At 32.5% G+C, this 22325-nt stretch overlaps 3 protein-coding genes across 3 annotated transcripts; 1 reads left to right on the plus strand and 2 right to left on the minus strand.

Moving 5' to 3' along the window:
- Nucleotides 1-1038: 1038 nt before the first annotated feature.
- Nucleotides 1039-4836, minus strand: LOC119676705 (putative uncharacterized protein DDB_G0282133). Its single transcript, XM_038087964.1, has 2 exons — nucleotides 4638-4836; nucleotides 1039-4584 (listed from the first exon to the last, which is right to left on the minus strand). Exons 1-2 carry the CDS (start codon nucleotides 4666-4668, stop codon nucleotides 1076-1078), a joined length of 3540 nt encoding a protein of 1179 aa, XP_037943892.1. The 5' UTR covers nucleotides 4669-4836; the 3' UTR covers nucleotides 1039-1075.
- Nucleotides 4837-6266: 1430 nt separating this feature from the next.
- Nucleotides 6267-6821, plus strand: LOC119676724 (selenoprotein H-like). The gene has a single exon (XM_038087983.1). It carries the CDS (start codon nucleotides 6358-6360, stop codon nucleotides 6775-6777), a length of 420 nt encoding a protein of 139 aa, XP_037943911.1. The 5' UTR covers nucleotides 6267-6357; the 3' UTR covers nucleotides 6778-6821.
- Nucleotides 6822-6901: 80 nt separating this feature from the next.
- LOC119676716 (NADH dehydrogenase [ubiquinone] flavoprotein 1, mitochondrial-like) lies at nucleotides 6902-8353 on the minus strand. Its single transcript, XM_038087974.1, has one exon. The coding sequence runs from the start codon at nucleotides 8298-8300 to the stop codon at nucleotides 6930-6932; it is 1371 nt and encodes a 456-aa protein (XP_037943902.1). The 5' UTR covers nucleotides 8301-8353; the 3' UTR covers nucleotides 6902-6929.
- Nucleotides 8354-22325: the final 13972 nt, after the last annotated feature.

Below are 22325 nucleotides of genomic sequence, written 5' to 3' on the forward strand. Positions count from 1 at the left end.
TAACTTGTAAAATAGTTCTCTGGTCACAAAACTTTTTTTGTGACCATCTGATAAAGTAATCTGCACACGTGTGCAGAAGCAACCATTGTGTCCATTGCTCGGTTTAGCACGTCAGCCAATTTATTGCTGCTAGCTGACCGATTCAGCCTTACGAGTTTGTCCAACAAACAGTGTAACTTTTTTACCTACTACTTCGATGTCTTTTGACAATAGAGATTGTTTTATTATTGCTTTTGAAGGTTTGAAGAATAAATATTTTGGCGACATGCAACTGGCTTGCAATATAACGTCGGTTTCCTTTTATTTTATAAAAAGGAATCTCCTTTTAAATTGCAAGGCATAAATTTCTATTAGGACAAAATTGAAAACAACAGATTTTTTACAATATTTGAGAGAAATATAGATATAATATAAATATGTCAAATAACTGAAAGCTTCAAAATATCTTTTCCTTAACGTGCATTTTATCTCTAAAATAATATGGTACTTCTGTTTGATCAACGATAATGTTACATATTGTTTGATCTAGGAGCCAGGCTTGTTGCTAGTTAACAGTTTTTTAATTAATCAATCTATCTGAAAGCTTACTACCCCGAAATAAATTTCTATATACTGACCTCCTAGTAACAAAACAAATAACTTGCGCAATTTTTGGATTCGATCATCCTTTTTAAACTGTTCTCTAAATTACACTTGTAAAGGATAATAAAACCAATAGTAGATTCTTTTAGTCTCCCTCGCACTGACATTAATTTCGTTTTTTCCAATTGTCATATATCCAGCAGATTTAAATCTTGGAGGAAAATATTGATTTCTTTAAGGTTTTAAATGTTTTTGGAATGTCATTAGAGAAGAGAGAAAAAGAGAAGAATTTTGGGTGAAGGATATTTAATCGTCGGTGTAGCTAAAGCTAACTTTTTTCGTATCTTTGTTAGTAGATAATAGATGAATTGAGAAAGTAATTTGCAAGCTAACGACTAAATAACCATTTATATAAAAGTATATTTGGCGTAAACTTATTAAAAATGGTCTGGTCTGTGAATTAGAAAAAGCAATTTTTATTTTTGAAGCCGGTTCAGCTCCTGTAGGGCTTGCATCGCATTTTTTTGAACGTATTCAGGCTTTCGAGCAAGAAGTCCGAGTCAAAACTGCTGTCTCTAATATAATTCGTATTGTGTTTACTTTCAACAGGTGTCTTAGGGCTTCTCAATAAAGTTTTTTCGTTTTTTAACTTATACTTTTTAATAGAGAACTGTTTCCGCCGTGAGGCATCATCATCATCATTTGTTTTGGCATATCCTTTATCCAAAATATGTTTGTTGTAGTTTCGTGCATTATATGAGTTGCCATTGCCTCTTAACGGTTTAACGCTAATACGGTTGGCTTCATATACATTATTTCTTTTGCGTGGTTCATTTCCTCCCTTAGATCTGTGACGGTTTTGATTCTGAATATTGCTTGATCTTATATTTTGACTATTATTCGAACGGCAATGACAACAAGGACAACAAACTGGAACCAACTGGTTATTTGTATATGTTGCCACCTTATCTGAATTAGATGAACTAATATTTTGATATGGCATGGATGCCGTTTGCTGTGTCTTAAGGAAACCATCTATTTTTGGAGCGGTATATGCGGTTAAATTGTTGCTGGTTCTTTCAATATTTCTATCGGTACTATTTTGATTTATGGGTGTATTACTAACTGTAGATTCGTTGCTTTTGTTAGTTATCCTATTAGATGCTTCATTTTTTTGTTGACTTGCATTTGGTTCTATTAATTTGTTTTTAGCAAAGTTTGTGTTGCACATTTGTTTGTCGTTATTAAAATTGCAGTGGCAACAAATACTTCTTAAGTGAGTTGCTATATAATTGACCTCTTCATTTTCCAAACTTTCAACAAGTGAGCTTGTTGAACATTGGCTTTGACATTCTTGTTCACTTGATTGGCGGTTTTTTTTATTTTGCGCCTGATTTGAAGAATTACTATCACTTTTTGCTTCACTTATGTATTCTTCTTTCTTTTTTTCTTTAGATTTTCTTTTTGATCGTGTTGACGTTTCATCTATGTTTTCGTAATTAGTTTCACTAATATCATTTTCTCTTCTTTTGTCTTTAGTTTTTCTTCTAGATCGCGCTGAAGTTTCAGCTATGTTTTCATAATTAGTTTCACTTACGTCTTCATCTCTTCTCCTTTCTTTACCGTTTCTTCTGGTTCGCGTTGAAGCTTCAGGTATGTTTTCGTAAATAGTTTCACTTATATCTTCTTCTTTTCTCCTTTCTTTACCGTTTCTTCTGGATCGCATTGGAGCTTCAGCTATGTTTTCGTAAATAGTTTCACTTATGTCTTCGTCTTTTCTCCTTTCTTTACCGTTTCTTCTGGTTCGCGTTGGAGCTTCAGGTATGTTTTCATAGTTAATAACGATGTCATTATTATTCTCCGAATCTGTATAATCTTCAGACTGACTTTGAGCAATTTCTTTTTTATTTTTGGAGATAGATTTCAAATTTTCATTTGCTGAATTGCGTACTCTCTGACAACAACAGCAGCAATGCTCGCAGCAATTTTGCACAAGCTCGATTTTTTGGGATTGGTCTTTTCGGCTTTTAGATTCTCCAGCAATTTTCGACGTTAATTTCTTTTTATCATCAATGAATTTTTCTCCTTTTTTTAGTTTATGTTTCTGAGCTTCTATCTTTTTGGACACATTTTTATTTTCATTATTCTCATTCTTTTCATTACCAGCGAAACTGTTATCTCTAGATTTTGTCACTTTTTTCTTTGTAGATGAACTAGGTTCTTCATGTTTAGATGGTGTATTATTTTTTGCTGTTTTTTTTTCTTTTCGATCTTTTTGGGAAGAATTACGACGATTTACGGAATTACGAAGCGACTTTCTACTAGGTGCAGTCGATTCCGATTTTTTTCTATTTCTTTTTTCTTTAGAAATAGATTTAGTTTCAACTGATTTGGAAGGAGATTTAGTTGTAATTGGTTGGACAACATTGGAAGAATTTTTTTCCATATTTTGGAGTTTTTGCTCATGGCTAGTTGTTTTTGGTTCATTTCTTCCGGAACTGTTACAACAACAAAAATGATAACAACAGTAATTTTTCAATTCATTAGGATTCTTATTAAAGTCACTTTTGTTATTTACTTCTTGTAGATCTTCTTTTTGTATATGTTTGCTGTATGACAATTGATTCATAGGGGATTCAAGCAATTCCTCACTAGACGAATTTTTGCCTGAATTGTTAGAATCAACGCTAGCGTATTTTGAAAGTTCTTTATGATGATCAATTTTATTTTCAATCAAGTCGTAGTCGCCCTCAGCAATTGATTGGATATTTATTGCTTCAGCGTCAATTAATAGTTCCTCACATAAACCACCAGTACAACAACAGCCGCAGTTGGTGCAATATCCGTTACAAAAATTATTATAAGGTTGCACTGCTTGCAAAGGGTACTCAAATTCATACTTATTACAGTAACAGTTGTATTCCATACAGGGTGTTAGTATTCTGCACATATGTGGAACACACTTACAATCGCAAATACTACTTCGATTGAAATCGGAGCTACTTTCTCGTTTTCTATATTCGGACGCCGAAAGCCTTTGGTTATTTCTAGTTTCTTCATTTTTCGTTGAATTTCTTCCGTCGATTTGTTTTTGTTTTGTTTTCGTATTGTTTGCTTCAATATTTGCTGTGAGTGGAGGAGAATCACTGTCCTCTGTCTTTGATGGATGACTTTTCGCATTATTATATTTATTTGTTTCGTACGGATCAGTATCTCTTGAATATCTACTATACCTTTTCTGCGAATTTCTTTGTTTTCCATTTTTCCCGCTGGATCTACCATTTCTATTAAAATTTTGTGATTTTGTGAGTTCTTCACTATAATCATGTCCTTGATCAGACTTTCGATATTCATGGAAGTCGTTTTTATCATAACTTGACTGTCGACGCTGCGAATATCTAGCATCAGATTTACGATCACTGTTGCCATTTGGGGTGAAAACATTCTCTCTAACAGGTTCATTACGTGATGACCTAGACTGGGTATTTCTGGAATCACTATAGACGGCTTGAGCGTAAACAGGCGAATTTGTATCATTACTTGATTTGTCATATAATTGCCCCCTTTTTGCGTATAGCATGTTTCGCGGCTCATTTGTCGGTTGATCATTATAGGGTTTAGGTATTAAATTTTGATCCCATGTCTTATCATTATCTACTACGAAATATTTACTGTTTTTCTCATTTTCATTTTTAGCGTTCAGTAAACAGTTTCGAAGATCGCGTACCCTCTGTATTTCGCTAGATACTTCATTCGCTAATTTACTGAGTTGAATTTCCGCGTTCTCCAATTTATGTATATTCGCACTTAAGCTTGATGTACAACTTACGTTCGGTGGTACGCTCGTCCTTTCATGCAAGTTTGTATCTTTATTGCCACCGTTTTCGTTGTCCTTCGAATACCGGAATTTTTCAACAACTATAGTCTGCTTGTGTGTAATTAGCTGATCTTCATCCTGCTCAATAGAAAAATTTTCCTGCCGATCCAATATAATACTCTCACCTGAAAACAAAAATGACAATATTACTTCTATAGCAGCGTTTTCTATATCATACCGTTTTCTCCTAATTCGGGATTATTGTCCATTTTGCTGGTGTGGAAAATATATCTGCTTCTTTATTTATGTTCTTATTCCTTTGAGCTGTTGTTCTTATTAACGGAGAATTTTGGTCGAGCCAGATTTATGCATTTTCAATTTAAGCAGTTACGAAACCGAAATAATTATATATTTCTGAAGTTTTTCATTTTCAATCCAAAAAATAAAAATAAAAGATATTTCGATAAAGTTTTTCATATTCAAAGAATAATATATACTGTCAAAAATGCATGGCGAGTAGTTAAATAAAATCAAATATTTTTATTATTTCATTAATAATTATTTGTTGCCTTTTTATTCCACATATATGCAGTGACGTATTTTCGTTAAGTATAGTCCATTTTTCACAGGTCCGTCTGATTACAATGCATTTCTTTTACCAAATATCTCAATAAAATATATTAATGCAGTTTACTAAAAGTTCGCCATTTTAAAATGAACTCTGATGTATTAAACGATGGGGATATTAATATATAATGATCACACAAATATGATAAATATATATAATGAAATATATAGTGACTTTAGATAAATTTTAACTCAGTATTCAATTCCGTAAATGTACAGTTTCTATATGCAAATTGAAAGTATTTTTATGGTCCAGTAAAATCAGCATCAATTCTCGGAAGAGAAGGTCTTGAAAGAGATCTTTGTTTTATTTTATACACGTATGTTGACTGAAAAGCTGTATATGAGAGTCAAGATATTCGACTTCAAAGGTGGCGAATATCGGTTTTTTGTTTTTTTGGGGCATATATTTCTCTACAAAATTGAAATTGAAAAATTTTTATACAATTAACCGTTTTCGATGTAGAGCGAAAAGAGGAGTTCCGATTACCAAATGTATTATCATACGAATTGAAATAAGGTAGACAGTACACAGAACGATTACTAATGTCAGTTATTTACTTAAATATTGTAATTGTGAAAAAGACTATCTTTTTTACTGAATAATTTATACTACATGATAGGTATGTATTTAATACTCATCAATCAAAGACCCGTTTATTAACTTTGCCTTGATTTGTTTTATTTAAAAAACATGCTAATATTTTCCTTTTTCATCAACAGTTTCTTGTAAATGATTTACAATTAAATCATGACCTCTTCGATCGTCAGCGTCTTTACTTTTTAGATCACTCAACTTGACGCAAATGAACCCACAAAAAAATGATTTTCGTATGGTTTGAACTAAAATATCCAGATTCGCATATATAAAATTTTTTGTGGCTTTCTCGCCAACAAACAGAAGCTTCCAGCTTGTTCACTTTAATCCCGAGATGTGCCGCTTTTTCACCTGGCTATAGCCTTCGGCAAAAATGAATTAAATGAAATTTTATTGCACTTTCCAGTGTAGTTAGTTTGTATAAGAACTATGTGAGTTTGTTTGAGTAAGAGATGTTTGTATAATTATGGTAGTCTATCCTACATTATTATTTTCTTGGTTCCTTTAAAAGTTGCTCTGAGAAAAATACAAGAATCGTTTTTGGGTTAATTTTGTACAAATATTTTATTTTAAAATTCTATAACACATATTTTCACTTAGCTTTAGATATTATTGTCAATAATCTTGAGAATATATTAAGGATATTTGTATTTCCAATTATTTCATATAGGATTGTCACAGTAATGTTTGCTTAACATGGTTTTTATCTAATGAAAAATCGCGTTCCGCAAAAATGCCAAAAAAAGGTGGAAAGAAACAAAAAAAGGGCAAAAAAATTAAAGATATAGACTGGGCTGCAGATGAAAACTTCAGCAAAACTCGTTCCGTGATATATATAGAGCACACAACAGAATGCCCAATATTTCAGAGAAAAGCAGAAGAGTTTCGAGAATTTTTGGAAGCTGAAGTGCCGGAACGCGAATTCGTTCTTATACGAAATGGCAATGGTAAGAAAGTGCCAAGGTTAGGAGCATTTGAAATAAGTTTTTCACAAAACGCTCGCACTTCGCAGTATGACATTTGGTCTGGAATAGATAAAGGTCCACCAAGAAGAGATAAGTTCCCAGAAAGCTTTGAACTAGTTATGCCAGAGGTGCGGAAGATATTAAAAAAATTCTACGCTGAAGCAAAACAGGAAGAAGAAGAGGATTAGCAAAAATTATAAATCTGAAAACCATTTAAGTAAACAAATTTAAAGACGATCTTTCAATAAAAATGTCTCAAACATTAAACACTTATTTGCTTTAAATTATTTTTATTTAAAAACCAAAACAAAATATGGATTTGTATTTAAAGAATTGCGCCTTATTTCTTTATTTTGGCTTCTACAAACGGTCTAAACTTTTGCAGAAAACCCATCAATGCATGAGCTGAACTGTCAGCCAGGGCGCACATTGTAGCTGCTCTCATGTTACTAGCTAGCTTCAACATTTTGTCAATATCATCAGGTTTTGCTTTTCCCTTTAAAATACTTTGCATAGTCTGATGCAGATAGCGCAAACCTTCTTGACATGGAGTGCATTGTGTGCAACTTTCATTTTTGTAGAAATGTACAAATCGGGCCAATCCTTCGACAATGTCGGCTGACTTGTCAAAAACAATAATTCCACCTGTACCCAAAGCGGATTGTGATTTTGCTAGACTGTCATAATCCATTAAAACATTTTCACAAGCGTCTTTAGTTAAAATTGCTGTTGAAGAGCCGCCGGGAATAATTGCAAGTAGGTTGTCCCATCCACCTCGTACACCTCCGGCATGTCTTTCAATCATTTCCTTTAGTGGCACGGACATTTCCTCCTCCACAGTACAAGGATTATTGACGTGACCCGAAATGCAAAAAAGTTTTGTACCAGTATTGAAGGGCCTACCCAAGCCTGCGAACCAGCGACCACCTCGTCTAATTATAGTTGGGATGATAGCAACAGTTTCGTTGTTAAGGAGAAGTGTTGGATATCCATAAACGCCTTTTTCAAAATTAAAAATGGCCTTTGGATGGGGTTTGCCGCCTTGCCCTTCTAAGCAATCAATTAATGCGGTTTCTTCACCTCGTATATAATTACCAGCGCAACGATGTACATGAACATTGAAGTCATAACCTGCACCACAAGCATTTTTTCCTATAAGTTTATTTTCATAAGCTTCTGCTATGGCGTAAGATAAATTACAAGCTTCATTGTAGAAGTTTCCACGTATGAATACAAAAGCTGTGCGCGCACCTACTACTCGACCCAAAATGAGACATCCTTCTATAACCTTGTGTGGTTCATGGCGTAGTATCTCACGGTCTTTGCATGTTCCAGGCTCACCTTCATCCACATTGACAATTAAAAACTTTGGTATTGACTCATCAGTAGCTAAACGCATGAAAGATAATTTAACAGCAGTTGGAAAGCCAGCACCACCACGTCCACGGAGATGCGCCGCCTTAAGCTCGTTAATTACCCATTCAGGATCTTTCTGCAATATTTCTTTTGTCTTGAACCAATCCCCGCGTTTTAAGGCACCTCTTAATCGCCAATCATGCTGTCCATACAAATTTTGAAATATACGATTCTCATCACATAGAGGACCGCGTCCTTCAGCAGCCTTTTTTTCTCCTGAAGTGTAGAAGTTACGTTGAAAAAACGATAAGTTTTTTAGAGTGTTAATCGTAAATATATTTTTTACAGCCCTCATTACAGTAACTCTGAAATGTAATGTACCTTCTGTTTTTTTTTATTTTCAGAAAATATTTCAAATGAAAAAGTTTGAATTTGTGAAATGAAAACAAACTCTATGCATTTATATAATTAAAATGAAAAAATTTGACAAAGTAATAAGTATACGTATGTTCATTTAATTTTATATATATTTTATATTCTATTACTATTATAGATAAAATATTAAGACGAAATGTAGAATAAATTCTAACGTCGAAGAATACCCTTTAGGCATGTGGATTTCTATAAAATACGGATCCGGTATTTTTTATATAAAATCATGTTATATGCATTTCTTTAAGAAAATCTTGTGGAACGATAGGGATATTGTCTTGTAGTACATATACCTGATTATGCACATATTCAACCAGATTTAACTTAAGTTAAACTGTAACATATACGATATTCGAATACATCATGTGATGTTTGAACAAAGTATATGCTACTTTATTTGTGTCACTGAATGGAAATTGAACAAGGCATTAGGTGGAGACAGTATGCCTAAGGGATTTCGCCTAATCGCTTCAGAAGAATTCATAGATTTTTAAGCTCTGGTATTAATAAATACTTATGTACAATGATTACTTACGTTCTAGCATACTTTTCCCAATTTACAAATATTTTTACCAAATGAATATCAATTTGGCGAAATTGTTAATTTGAACTTAAGGAGGGAAAAGGGTTTAAGAAATTGTTGATGTTTCTTGAAAACATCTGTAAAGGCATAAACATAGTGGTGTGGACGGAGAAAAATGAACGCAGTATTTTGATAAGGATAAGGATGTTTATTATCAGTTATTCTATTTGCATTATTACATATTTTTACATATTTTAATTGATTCACACGAACTTATTAAAAAGGGTTAAGTATCGCAATAACATATATTTGTTTATTAGTATATGAGAATAACATCGTAATATTATCAGATAACATCCATTGATTTTAAAAAATGTTTGATCGTTTTTAAACATATTGTCTAAGATGAAAATTAATTTAGACATATATATAGTTACAATTTTCAAAACAGGAGGGCGTTTCCTACGAACTGAAAAGTGCGCATTTAAAAATCTAATAGAGATAACAATCACAACAAGCTTAATATTAACCCCGAAGTTTTCTCTTGGAAAACACTTTCTCAAAAGAAACGGCTAAGCAAAGGTATATATAAACTCCACGTGACAATATTAGCTATTTAAGGCAGTTTGCAGAGCCATACAGATGGTCGAGCCGGAGATTTAATCGCATTGAAGGATATACTTCCGCATTCTAAGTATAGTTTTTAAGAAAAACCTTTAAACTTCCAATAAGATTGTCTGCATGTGCATTAGCCTTGGAAACAAATCTAGACGATAATCAGATTAAATAATTTGATCTCTATTTAGAATATATATGTATATGAAACTGCTTCAGTCTAGTAAATGCAGACCATCAAGAAAACTGAGTTGGTTCATTAATCTGGTGAAGTATCTTAAAATGCAGAGTAAAGCTCAGTAACATGGAATAAATGAATTGCCAAAATTAATAGACAGTTAAATTACTCAAATCATGATGTACATACGCAAGAAAAAGATCCACGGAAGTGACGAAAGGATATGTGTATTAAGGTAACTTAATAGCCATAAACGTAATTTATTTATGTTACTTGTACAATCCACCAAACAGGTACATACCATAACATATATGATATACATGAGTGTGTAATCTGGAGAAGTCTAAAATGTATTGAATTGGGGAAATGTTTAACACTGCCATATTAGAAGATCAGGAAGATCAGGTTTTGAAAGTGATAATGCTTTATTATATACAAAGGAAACATTAAATAAATTGAAATAGAATTATTACTCAGGCTGATAAGTCGAAGGTTATGGCAGTATATATTTGTTAAAACAGTGTTTTTTAACAACATAATTTTAACCTATTATTTAATTAATTGATTTTTTTTCTACAAGTAAATAATATACGATATTCGTCCTTTGATTAAAAATTTCTAAAATGTTCTAAAATATCTATTAACTATATTATAGAGTTCCATTAAGAAATACTAATGAATATGAGACTATCTACCCATGGAAGTGAGAGTATTTCAATTATTTCCTACTGGTTAAACTATTTCCTGAAGAATTTTATAAGGCGGAGTGTGGCTGTAAACTGCAATTATACCTAATTTTCGACAAAAATTTATTGCCTTGTATTTTTGTCAGCACTTGAGCCAAAAGAAACCAAACAACCGCTGCAGCGACAACAATAAATTACCAATAACAAAGGCAAAGATAATATTATTTGTATTATCTGGCATTCAGCACTTAAGTGCCACCACCACCTTTGCGTTCGGATTATTGGTAATGTGATTCAGCAATATTTTCGTCCACACCTCATCTGCGAACGCACGATATAGTGTATAGACGATAAGTACCATTCTACACTATTCAATGCACGGGCACTAATGTGCAGACCTAATAGCGCGTTGCACGGCGGTAATAGGTAAGTTCTTCATTATTACTAATTTGAAAAAATTGTTTTTCATGTCTTTTTTGTTTTCCAGATGGAATTTTAAATTAAATTTGGATTAATGATTTGTTGCGAGAATGTTTGGTTAAAAAAATAAATCAATTTTCTGAGAGCTAAGTATTTCGTTCCATTGTGTTCTTGTTTCTTCTTCGTCACTTCCATGATCGTATTTGCTATTGTTTTGTTTTCAGTTTTTTGTGTGTTATTCCATTCTTAAGTGTTTGGTTTAACACGAATTTTCAACAAAGGATTTCAGGCCGAAAAAGATTCGATCAATGGGAATCATATTTAAGTTTAGGGCTTATAGCCACATTATTGGTAAATACGTTTAAGTACTTATAATTCGAATTACTTTAGTCAGGCAATTCATTGCGGTTCCTCACCTAACTATCTACCTGTACGGATCATTTTTGTGTTTCACTGGCGTAGTCCAACTATTTGCAGACAACACATATAAAATATAATCTCGTCGACTCTTGTATAAATATTACACCTCCTTCGAGACCAAAAAAAAAAAACAGTTTGCATTTGTAATCCCAAGGATTTGCAGATCGTAGGATTGCAACACTTAAAATTTTTATTGTGTACTCAAGTTTCAAGAAAATGAATGCATCAATTCAATGATAAAAGGTGACAAATGGAATAAAAAAGAGGAAGGGAGAGGAAAAGGTAATGAATTATTATTTTTGCAACACAGTTCAAATGAATTAGATGCATTTAGGTACATTGAATGAAATTATAGAAAGGAGACTTTTGTATAGGAGGGCAATGGTTTTCAGTGGCAAATCCGACCGCAAAGCATACGCCAACCGAGTAAAAGAACTTTGTCAACTACAAAACGACTAGGTAAAGCGCATTTTAAAGTTAATTACCTGAGAGTACTTGTTTCAGTAAGACAATCAATAATTTCCCTATTATCTAAAGACTTACTTTCAATAATAATTTTCAAAAATAATGTTGAATCCTTTTCATGAATATCGTTAATAGATAGGACATGAGTGTTTCCTTGCAGTTTACAGAGGATCTCGAATGTTTAGTCCTTTCATTTAGATCTCACTAATGAAGCTACAATAATTTCACATAATTATGTACATATTTACATACATTAAATTTTCAAGCTTTGCATTGAAGGATATAAAAGTATTTATAAAAATTTTTATACGGGTGATGTAAAAATCGGTGGATCCAATTGATAACCGTAACACGTCAGATTAACTATCAAAGTATTAAAACGATGTCTTAAAGACTTAATGCAAAGATTGCATTGCATTGATATTATGTCATTACAATTGTATCTTTCTTCTATGGAACTACTTGGATTTGTGAATTTAACATACGCCTTCATAATCGTCATAAAGTCAATATGAGATTTTGTGGCGAATTTGATGTTAAAAATGCGAAAAAGTTGTTGTTTATGTTTTAAGTATTATTCAACATTATTCAGCATTATCTGCACAAAACTCTACTCTGAAGAGTAAACAATTGAATAAACAATCAGATAAAAGTTACATTTTTAAAATAAATAGTGATTGAGCTTGATTTTTCCCAACAAAAGTGCTTTGAATATCTTTGACAGGTCATGAAGAAAGAAAAGCACTTCAAGAAACTAATATGTAAAACTGGAGTAGAAGTAGAAAATTTAAAAACAAACTTGTTTGCAATAATCAATATTAAAAATATCCAAATAAAGAGGAGAAGTACGATAAGGACTGTGTGTGGTATTCCAATACAAATTATAAAAACAGACACTGCACCATATACATAGGAGTACACATGTGACCTACCAGGTTGACGCGATTGATAATGCAGCCGTAATGCTTTCAAATTTTATAATCGAAAAAACTTATTACCCGTTTACTACGATATTATGCAGATAAAAGTAAGTGCTGAGCTGTTAAGGCCGCACAAGTTCACTCATTACCAAACCACAATTAGCAATATATGCAGAGTAAACATTTAATTGCGAAACGTCAATTTTTGATATGATATGAGTGACCGATGCAGTGTGAGCAGACTGATCCATGCATTAAAGAATCTAATACATTAAATATCGAACTCTCCGGGTTTGGTAATGCAGATATTTAGATAGGGAATAGAGGGTGTTCCTACTAGAATGCTACTTTTATACTGATTGGGTGATACTTATAGATATGACGTAAGAAGGGACTGTCTATTCTATTCATACATATCTTTGTATGCCATATCTGAGTATATGTAAGACTATATAGAATGTACAAAGGAATAAAGAGTCATTTGGCTTGAATGGCATCATTAAGTTGGCAAATCAGTTATTTGAAAGCTATTTGAAAGTGTTAATTTTAGAGAATATAATTTTAAAAGCGAAACAAGAGAATTAAATTATAGGCTTGTCTATAAAACTGACTTCAGAATAATTTTTTTTTTTGGCAGGTCTAAAAACCAATTTTTTTTTGCCGTTTATCTGTAACAACTCTGCGAATATGGATTTTCAAGTAGTTCAGTATCCCTGGTTTATCTTAGAGAAACAGAAATTTCATATATCTACATAGAAATTAATCCAGAGAGGTAAGACAAATTCACAAGTTCATACATGAAGTTATGCGCTTATCGATTGATTTCTGGAATAATTATTGCGTCACGTCCCGTGTGGTGCATTGCGCCATGTTGCTTAACTCAAACCCATTACACATTGATTATGGACTTATAAGATAACAACCACATTTGACTGCAACTTTTAAACCGGTGGCATTTGCAATAAAATATGGTTTAATGATTTCACCGATCTACGAAGCGCACCAAAGCATACCCATGTTGCAGTGTCATGTACAATGCAGATTTTGGGAATATTCTTAACCAACGCAAGTAAAACTAGTGACATGATACGTCCTGGTTTTGTCCTCTAATTTGTTGTGTAAGGACTAAAATTTTAGTTGAAATTTTGTTTATTGGATAACATTCCTTATTGCTAAAGAATATTTCAAAATCAACAGCAAAGCCTATCAAGAACGTGTGCATTTTCGTTTCTCCATAAGCTCAAAATCGCTGTTAAAATCACCTATTTCTAAATCTTCCTTTACACGGATAGCAGATATTTTAGAACTCAATGGCTACATTTTCAGAAGAAGGTTTTCAAGATTATGCTTTAGTTATATATGACATAAAATAGAAAACTTACACCACTTTGTGGGATCCTGTTCGGTATTCAAGCAGTTCAAGTCCAAATATTTGGGTTAGAATTTCCTAATGATATAGAAATACGAAAGCATTAAATGGAATAAGTGTTGACATATTTGTTGGCATATTTTAATAAATTTTGTTAAAATATCTTTTATTTATAGCTGGGTGTTTGTACTGGTACTTTTGCGGATGGCACAGTTCTTCTGAGTATTGGTTCAGATGTTGATGATTCAGCTAGCACTTTTCAAGCTACGATTCTGAAGTCAGTAAATGGTGTAAGAAATGAACTAATACTAAATGAACTAACTTAATCGTACTAAATCTGCATACATTAACTGCACAAATCGGAAAATTCAATATATAATGTATAATACCATGCAAAAATACTGCTAAATATCTTGGCATGAGAATAGCTTGATATTAAATGGAAGAAATTGTATTGGCTAATGGGAAAGAAATCCCAACTCTCATTAGAAAACAAACTTTTATTATATTAACAGGTCCTTAGACCCGTTTGGAGTTATGGCATACAGATTTTGGGCTGCACAAGTAAAACTAACAGTATGGTTATTCAACGGTTCCAAAATAAGGTATTGAGGTGTGTTGTTAAAGCGCCTTGGTATATACGTAACTCGGATCTTCACCGGGACCTCGGTGAAACCTATATGTCTATGTGTCTCTCTTATCCTATACAATTAGATCGAAGATTAAAACGAACTCTACCCAACGATCTTGTTGGTATTTAGCTTAAGAAGTGTACTTTAAATTCAAATTTATATTTAATAAACAAAAATTGCTTGTAAACTAGTTGCAGTATATAAAAAAAAATAATAATAGTATTATTATAGTAATAAAAAAAAATCTTTTATTTATAATTTATTTATATTCGAGTGGAACACCCAACTAATTTTTTCGATTATCGGCTGAAGCTATGCTGTATATTTTTTACTAAATTGTATTCTTTAACTTAATATAAATATAATATATATTTAAATTAAAAAAAAATAAAGAACTTCTTGCTTCGATGTTAACAAATTCACATACTTCATATAATATAGGAAATCAAATTATTTATGTATCATTAAAGGAATTCTCCATATTTCTCATTAAAGCAAGAGTTAATGATCACACTCGTTCTTCAGTCATTTGTGCAGGAACTGATAAGAAGACAGAGGAAATATCTCATGAGTCTCATGATGTTAGAGTATCTACAGCGATGAAGATTCAGAAGATATTGTACATCGTATGCTATGTGACTGTCCAGACTAGATGCGATTGCGGGCCAATACATATTATATCTTCATCGCTGCAGTTTTATTAATTTTTCAATTTTAATTCATTTATTTGGTGTACCATAAAAATAAAATAATATAGTTTTACCAGTGCACCAAAAGAAAATTTGCGCAATTGTAGTAAATTAAATACATGCGACCCGTGACATGTGGTTCAATTATGAGGAAACGTTATTTCCAGTGTTTATGTCAATTTTTACAACAATCGTAATGAGGATGTTCGCAAATTTCATCTGTGGACTTTTTGAAAAAGAAGTCCAAAATTAGGTTTTAAGATTAAACATAATTTTGGCCTCTTAATTAAATGTGGCATAATGAGCTTCATAGCGGTCTAAAAAACAAAAATATTGACATTGTAACAGAATTATATCTCAGCAATATAATCAAAAATATTAGCATCAACACCAGCAATCCCTTCCATATAAATATAAAATGGAGAGAAATTCGCACATAGGCCAGTTTTCTAGTCCTGTTGTAGTCCGTTGGTCACTAGATCACTTGACCTAAGATAAATTTTTCAAAACACGGTAATTCGGATGTGCTAGAAAGAAAAAGTATTAGTCGCGTACAACACATAATCAATCTTTAAGTTAAGACATGCTTTTAGTTAAATTCAATTAAATAAAATAAAAATTTCCATTCCATTAATCAATTAGTTCCAACAACAAACAAACTTACATTTACATTTTTGATATAAAATTATAAGTGTCTGCGAATTGTAAAAATAACGAAACCATGAAATGAAACCCTTTCGTTTCAAAATATGTTCTTACATCCAAATTTATATTGACTGAACAACATATAAGACGGCTAAATTTGAAAAAAAAAGTTTTTTATTTGAAGATTCACAGAAGTCTTAATAAGCATAAATTTGTTAGGGCCCTCAGTCAATAAGACGTGTGACTAACTAAGAAAAACAACTTTTTTTTGCCAAAATTCGATTTTACTCATCAATATAATCTCCTTCAAGGGCAATACAATCATTCCAACGCTTCTCTAACTTCTCGATGCCGTGCTGGTAGAGGGATTTATCTTTCACCTCAGTTTCAGCAATTAATTCTTCATTTGAGATGAATTTCTTACTGGCGAGCATTTTTTTGAGAACAGAGAATAGCCAGTAATCGCTGGAGCCAGATCTGGACTATATGGTGGAACAAAATTTTTTTCTTCTCCATATGCGGTCGTTTTTTCACAATTTCTGCTTTCAAACGATCCAGTAATGCCGTGTAATAGTTACTATTGATGGTTTTTCCCTTTTCGAGATACTTAACGATAATGAAGATTATACCATGTGCATCCCAAAATACTGAAGCTATAACCTCCCCAGCTGACTGTTGTGCCTTTAGACGCTTCGGAAGTAGTTCACCGACTGCAGTTCACTCAGATGATGATCGTTTTGATTCCGGAGTGAAGTGATGGATCCATTGTCACATATCGACGCAAAAAATCTGATTTATTACGTGTAAACATGGCCAAACACAGCTCTGAATCATCAACACACGTGAACGCGGCAAATCCTTTGAAAAGAGCTTTCTCATGGTCAAATGTTCCTGCATAATTGTAAACACACTGCCTTCTGATATCTTTACGGCTCAGGTCACGAAATTTCAATTTACAATCAGATATAACCAATTTCTGGACTTTTTTGATGTTTTCTGGAGTAACCACCTCAATTGGACGACCAGAACGTTCATCATCATCGGTGTCTGTACAATAACGTTTAAATTCAGCAAAACCAATAACAAATGGTTCTTTTCGATAGATCAGAGTCCGGATAACACTTTTGAAGCCATTGTTGAGCTTGTACAGTAATTTTTTTCATCAAGAATAAATAAATTATAAATAAATGATAAATTACCACACAAAATTGTTTTGAATCCATTGTTTTGAAAATAACAAAAGTAGCTTCACTTAAATGGCTGTCACTTTTTTCTGACTAATCGAAATGTCATGAAATTTTACACATAGTCTTTTGAAGGTTGCTACTTCATAAACGTCATATAGATTTGACAATGACAGCGCCATCTGTGTGTCAGTTACATGACTTATTCACTGATGTACTAAGTAGAGGGTCTCGGGCACGGCAAAATTCGTTCTTTTGGGCTTTGCCGAAAATGCATGTTATGTAGACTGTCACATCAGTATTAACAATTTTGTATTTTTACTACTTCTTAGTACTTCTTGGTTGTGCCTAAATTTAGTTAAATTTAATTTAATTTGTAATAATTGTTAACAGTTTTTACACAATTACACGCTTTTCCTTAAAATCGGAAAGTGTGATAATTAAATTTTTAGCGATTTATAAAATAGGCTATAATAGGCTATATAATTTTTTCTCCATACATACTAAAATTGTAATAATTTGCTTCTAAAAGGCGCAAATTTTGAAATTTATTACTGAACAACACTGCTTTGCCTGAGCGCCTGAGCGCTTTGTCTGAGCTTTGCCAAATACGCCGGCTCTCATGTTGGAATTTGAACCAACATATTGTTTTCCTCTCAATCTCAATTCTACAATTTGGATTCAAAACAGGAATAATTTTACTCATGCCGTGCCCGAAACACTCTACATAACATGTCTCTTAGTTATTAGCAAGTTAAAAATTTAAATGTACTTTTATTATTATTTTCATTTAATTAAAAATTATTTTAACCTTTTAATTTTATTTGATTCTGTGTTTAGAAACAACTTTTGCCAGATGACTCGAATCGGAGAAGATTTTCTTTGATTGAAATATTTGTTGAAACTTTCAATGACGATTGCTTATCGATTTGGTAATATTATTTTCTTCAGTCTTCTCATTGATTAAAGACTTCATATATATTATATTAGAGCAAGAGACTAATGTTGTTGTTTTGTGAATAAATAAGAGAGTTTAGCAAGAGACTTGTTGTTTTTGCCGTACTTCGGAGCGGTCGAATACTCCTAAAGGTGCATTCACACCAAAACGAACGTTTGTGAAGGAATGAGCTTTTGTAAGTACGATTATCCAAATATCCAATAAAATATCAAGCCAGCAATTCATGTTTGTTTATCATTCTTTGCATATTATTTATAAAAGTAACGGTAATATCTATATACAAAACTCGCCAAGTGTCAAGTGTTGCCACCTAAAATAAGGGCTTATTTATTAATTAGGACAAAATAGTAAAAATGTCTCATCTAGGTGTTCCAGGCAGGCTAACTAAGATCATCGGCAGCTCTCTACGTGAGAGGTCCTTTAGCGTCAGTTCGAACTATAGAAGCAGGGGTTCCTCAGGGATCGCCATTTTTTCCCCACTCTCTACAACATTTATATGTTCGATGTCCTCGACACTGGCATTATACGCTGACGATACGTATATGCTATACTCGGATAAATGTATTTTCAATATAAACAACACACTTCAAGAGCATATAAACCTTATTCTGAAGTATTTCCAGGAATGGAAAATAAAAATCAATAATGAAAAAACTAAGGCTCTGTTTATTACACGTAAGTGGAGACAGAATCCGTCGAGAGTGAGAGTGGGAGATATGGTAATAAACTGGGAGGATCAGTGAACATGACTGAAACATTTTCAACTGAAAAGAATCAGCTGTGCCAAAACTCTTCATCACCTCCAACCGCCATTCAAAATTTAAAATCTCAATGCTAAGAACAGGAAGCTGATATATAATTAAATAATTATACCGTCACTTCGTTTTTAATATAGTTCTAATCTTAATAACTGTTGCTATAGAGCTTCCATAAATTTATGTAGTAGTTAGTTTTTTATTATAAATTTATGACCTAAAACTATGAATAAAAAGAATGACTTATAAATTAAAAGGATAATAATGGGTTAGAATTGGTGTGCGAAATACCAGTTTCTGCTTGTGGAAAAAGGGTTCATGACGAAGTTTTTCAATTGGCTATGCAGAATTATTTGTAACTCGAACAATTAAAATAATCACTTCTTATTGCATTTTTATACTTCCCACAATAAAATAAATATATATGTGTATTGGTTGAAAAAAGGTCACTTCCATCTCTTAGCAATATTACCAACTATCTTTCAATCACTGAAAATTCTAGGCTTATAGTAAACCGGGTGAACTTTATGACGATACATCCTTTTGGAAGTTTACCGCTGACACGAAAATTACCATAAAGGCTGATCCAAAGAGAGCCATATATTTACATGTTCTCACAATATATTGATAGTATTGACAGTATATATGGCATTATGCACAATTAGTGACCTTAAACACCACAAAACAATTAATTCTCGAGTATTCTTTACTACAAATGTGAGAATCTTTTTTAATTACGAAATCATTTCATCAGATAAATTCTGATCGATTAAATTTTATAGGCTTGGGAATATTCCTAAAGCAAAAAATATTCCTGTGGTGCCACAATTGGCTTGGTCAGGTTTCTGAATCTAAATGCAATCCTTGGTTCCTCACCATCTGATATAATGTATATCAGATATATCAGATATATAGTAGCGTATATATATTTGTATATCAAATATATAGTAACGTTTCTTCACAAAATGTAGATGACAAATTTGGAATGTAATGTCTTAATGATTAAATTCTAATAATCTTAGTTATTTTTGGTTAACTGTGGCATAAGTCGTTCACAAGTAATGAATTACATATTCGTTAATTAGGCGCTCTACAATATGACCAATCTTAGGCCAAAGTGGTGAAATGGATAATCTAAATAGTCTGTGATAAGTATTCAGCGTATTAAGTCTTGTTGACTCATCATTCTCTTTCTCTTGCGTGTAAATGAGATACACCGTTATAGTAGTTCATTTTCTTCTTCTGTAATATATAATATATAACAGTATTATCTTCTGTAATATATTTTGTGACCATCGACACAACCATATCTATTCCCTATTGAAGAGTTATTTGCCTGAAATTACCTATGAATTATATCTCATATTGGAACACCTTTTCTCTTTGAGAGACCAATATGTAATTAAACTCAAAATGAAAAAACAAAAAACCTCAAGAATGTCTTAATTTGCTAAAGCATTGCCGACGATAAATGGAACTTCTCTGGTTAGTCTTAGAAGAGGGAATGTGAACTACATCCTATTATGGGGTCGTGCGGCGTGAATTTGTTTTTAATTGTGGCATCCTATGACATTTAAGTATCTTATGTATAGGAATCTAAATATCTATTTTTCCTATTCTTTTTTTATTTAATTTTCTCCACGTGTTTTTATCTAATAGCCTGAGATAAAATAACTGCTTTCTCAAGAGAAGTCAACTATTGCGTTGATTAGTTGATTAACGCATTTGAAATGTGCGAAGTCTTCGGAAATCTGTAGTTCAGAATATTTTACGAACTCCATTTATTCGCAACAATGCATTAGCTCACACTCAAGCAGTTCCGAAGTCGGATGAATGGCAAGTGCGATCGAATTACAATTAACATCCCAGCACATATGCTTCTGCCAAGCCGCTACGCCATCGAGCATTCGCCATAAGGCAAGTTACTGTGCCCATTGTATGAGTTACCGAACTGTGAAACTCCCGCCGAGACGCGTTAATTCAAGATTATTGAGCTGTGAAAAATACATCAAATAAATAACGAAAAACATTTTAATTCCATTAATGACTGTTTACTTTAACGTTTCGGAAGCTGGCCGAATCCCCTTGAATATGAGCGCGTAATTTGCCTCAAGTTGCACACAAATCGTTAATTTGGAACTATTGTTGCCATTGTTGTTATTGTTGTCATTGTCACTGGTGTTTTTGTTGTTTTGCCATGCAACTTCGCTAAACTAGGAATGAGTTTGTTTTTGTACTAAGCGATAAAAATACTGCTAAAACTTCCTCACACGAAATAACATATAACATGCTTCGCTCTCATATAATTACTTGATTGTGCAACAACAAAAACATAATGGAATGTGTAAAGGGATCAGGTAACAAAAGTAAACCGATTTGGTTCTTTGTATTTAATTTGTTTTCCTTGCATGCATAAAAAACGAAAACAAGCGAGAAAGAGAGCACAAAGACCGTTAGGCGCATTGAACAGAGATGGAACCACAAGTAAATAATCACGAAAACAAACAAACAATGCCACACACTCAACACATGACGAATCCACTGACAGATCGCTTCTGATTGGCTGGCACATCGAAGTTGCTTGCCTGTTTGCTAGATGGTTTGTTTGAAAAACATAATACACAAAACAAAAATAATCATAAAATGGCAGATTGGCACAGTGATTTGTGTTTTTGGCACGTCAACTAATTACTTGAACTGTTTCAACTCAGTTCTTGCCCACCCGGAATATTGCAATCATTCGCAGTGTGTCCAAAGCGTTAAAGTGCGTCGCGCACAAACCGTTTAAAAGTGTAAAATTCTCAATCCGTAATTTGAATATAAACTAATGTTGCCAAGTTTGAAAATTTATTTAATTGAACAAGGAAAGTGAAATTGCGTCGGGGTGCATTTAGTTGAGTGCTGAATTTCCAAACGAAATAAATGCATTATCCACTTTCCTCGAATATAGTAAGTAGTTGTGACCACATCTGTTTCAACTTATTTGTTGATAAATAAATAAATTTAAATATCGCGATACATTAAAAAACCTAGCAAAATTAAGGATAATCCATAAATTATGTGAAAAATAACGATTTCTATTAAAAAAATAAAATTGCAATATTAAATATGTGTTGAGTTGATAGTTTTTTCAGGTTATAAAAATGCTACATTAATTTCTATGCTGGTCAATATTCGTATGTAATGTGTCTTTTTCTTTTTCTTTATTTTTCTTTTTTTATTATTAATATTATTTATTGCCGAACTCCTTTTAAGAGTTTAAAAGCTATTAATTACAATTATTTAAACAATTTCCAAGTAAGCATTATCTTTGTCCATATCATATCAGGTCTACCACGACAACTTGCACCATGCGGGTCCCAAGTCAACATTCCCTGAGAAATATTAACAAAAATTTTACATAGGTTATGACCGATCCAATAACACTTTCAATATATTACTTTAATATTAAGGTTCTGCTGATTGATAACTCTTAGTAGTTCACTTGAA

This window comes from Teleopsis dalmanni, chromosome 1 (assembly GCF_002237135.1).
Source record: "Teleopsis dalmanni isolate 2A chromosome 1, ASM223713v2, whole genome shotgun sequence".
Classification (NCBI taxonomy): domain Eukaryota; kingdom Metazoa; phylum Arthropoda; class Insecta; order Diptera; family Diopsidae; genus Teleopsis; species Teleopsis dalmanni.

What these genes read in the sequence shown, in the direction of transcription:
- LOC119676705 (XM_038087964.1), bottom strand. Translation starts at nt 4,668, where the DNA reads ATGGACAATAATCCCGAATTAGGAGAAAACG. An exon ending in TCCCGAATTAGGAGAAAACG is followed by an intron (nt 4,585 to 4,637) that starts GTATGATATAGA and finishes TTTTGTTTTCAG; the next exon opens with GTGAGAGTATTATATTGGAT.
- LOC119676716 (XM_038087974.1), bottom strand. Translation starts at nt 8,300, where the DNA reads ATGAGGGCTGTAAAAAATATATTTACGATTAACACTCTAAAAAACTTA.
- LOC119676724 (XM_038087983.1), top strand. Translation starts at nt 6,358, where the DNA reads ATGCCAAAAAAAGGTGGAAAGAAACAAAAAAAGGGCAAAAAAATTAAA.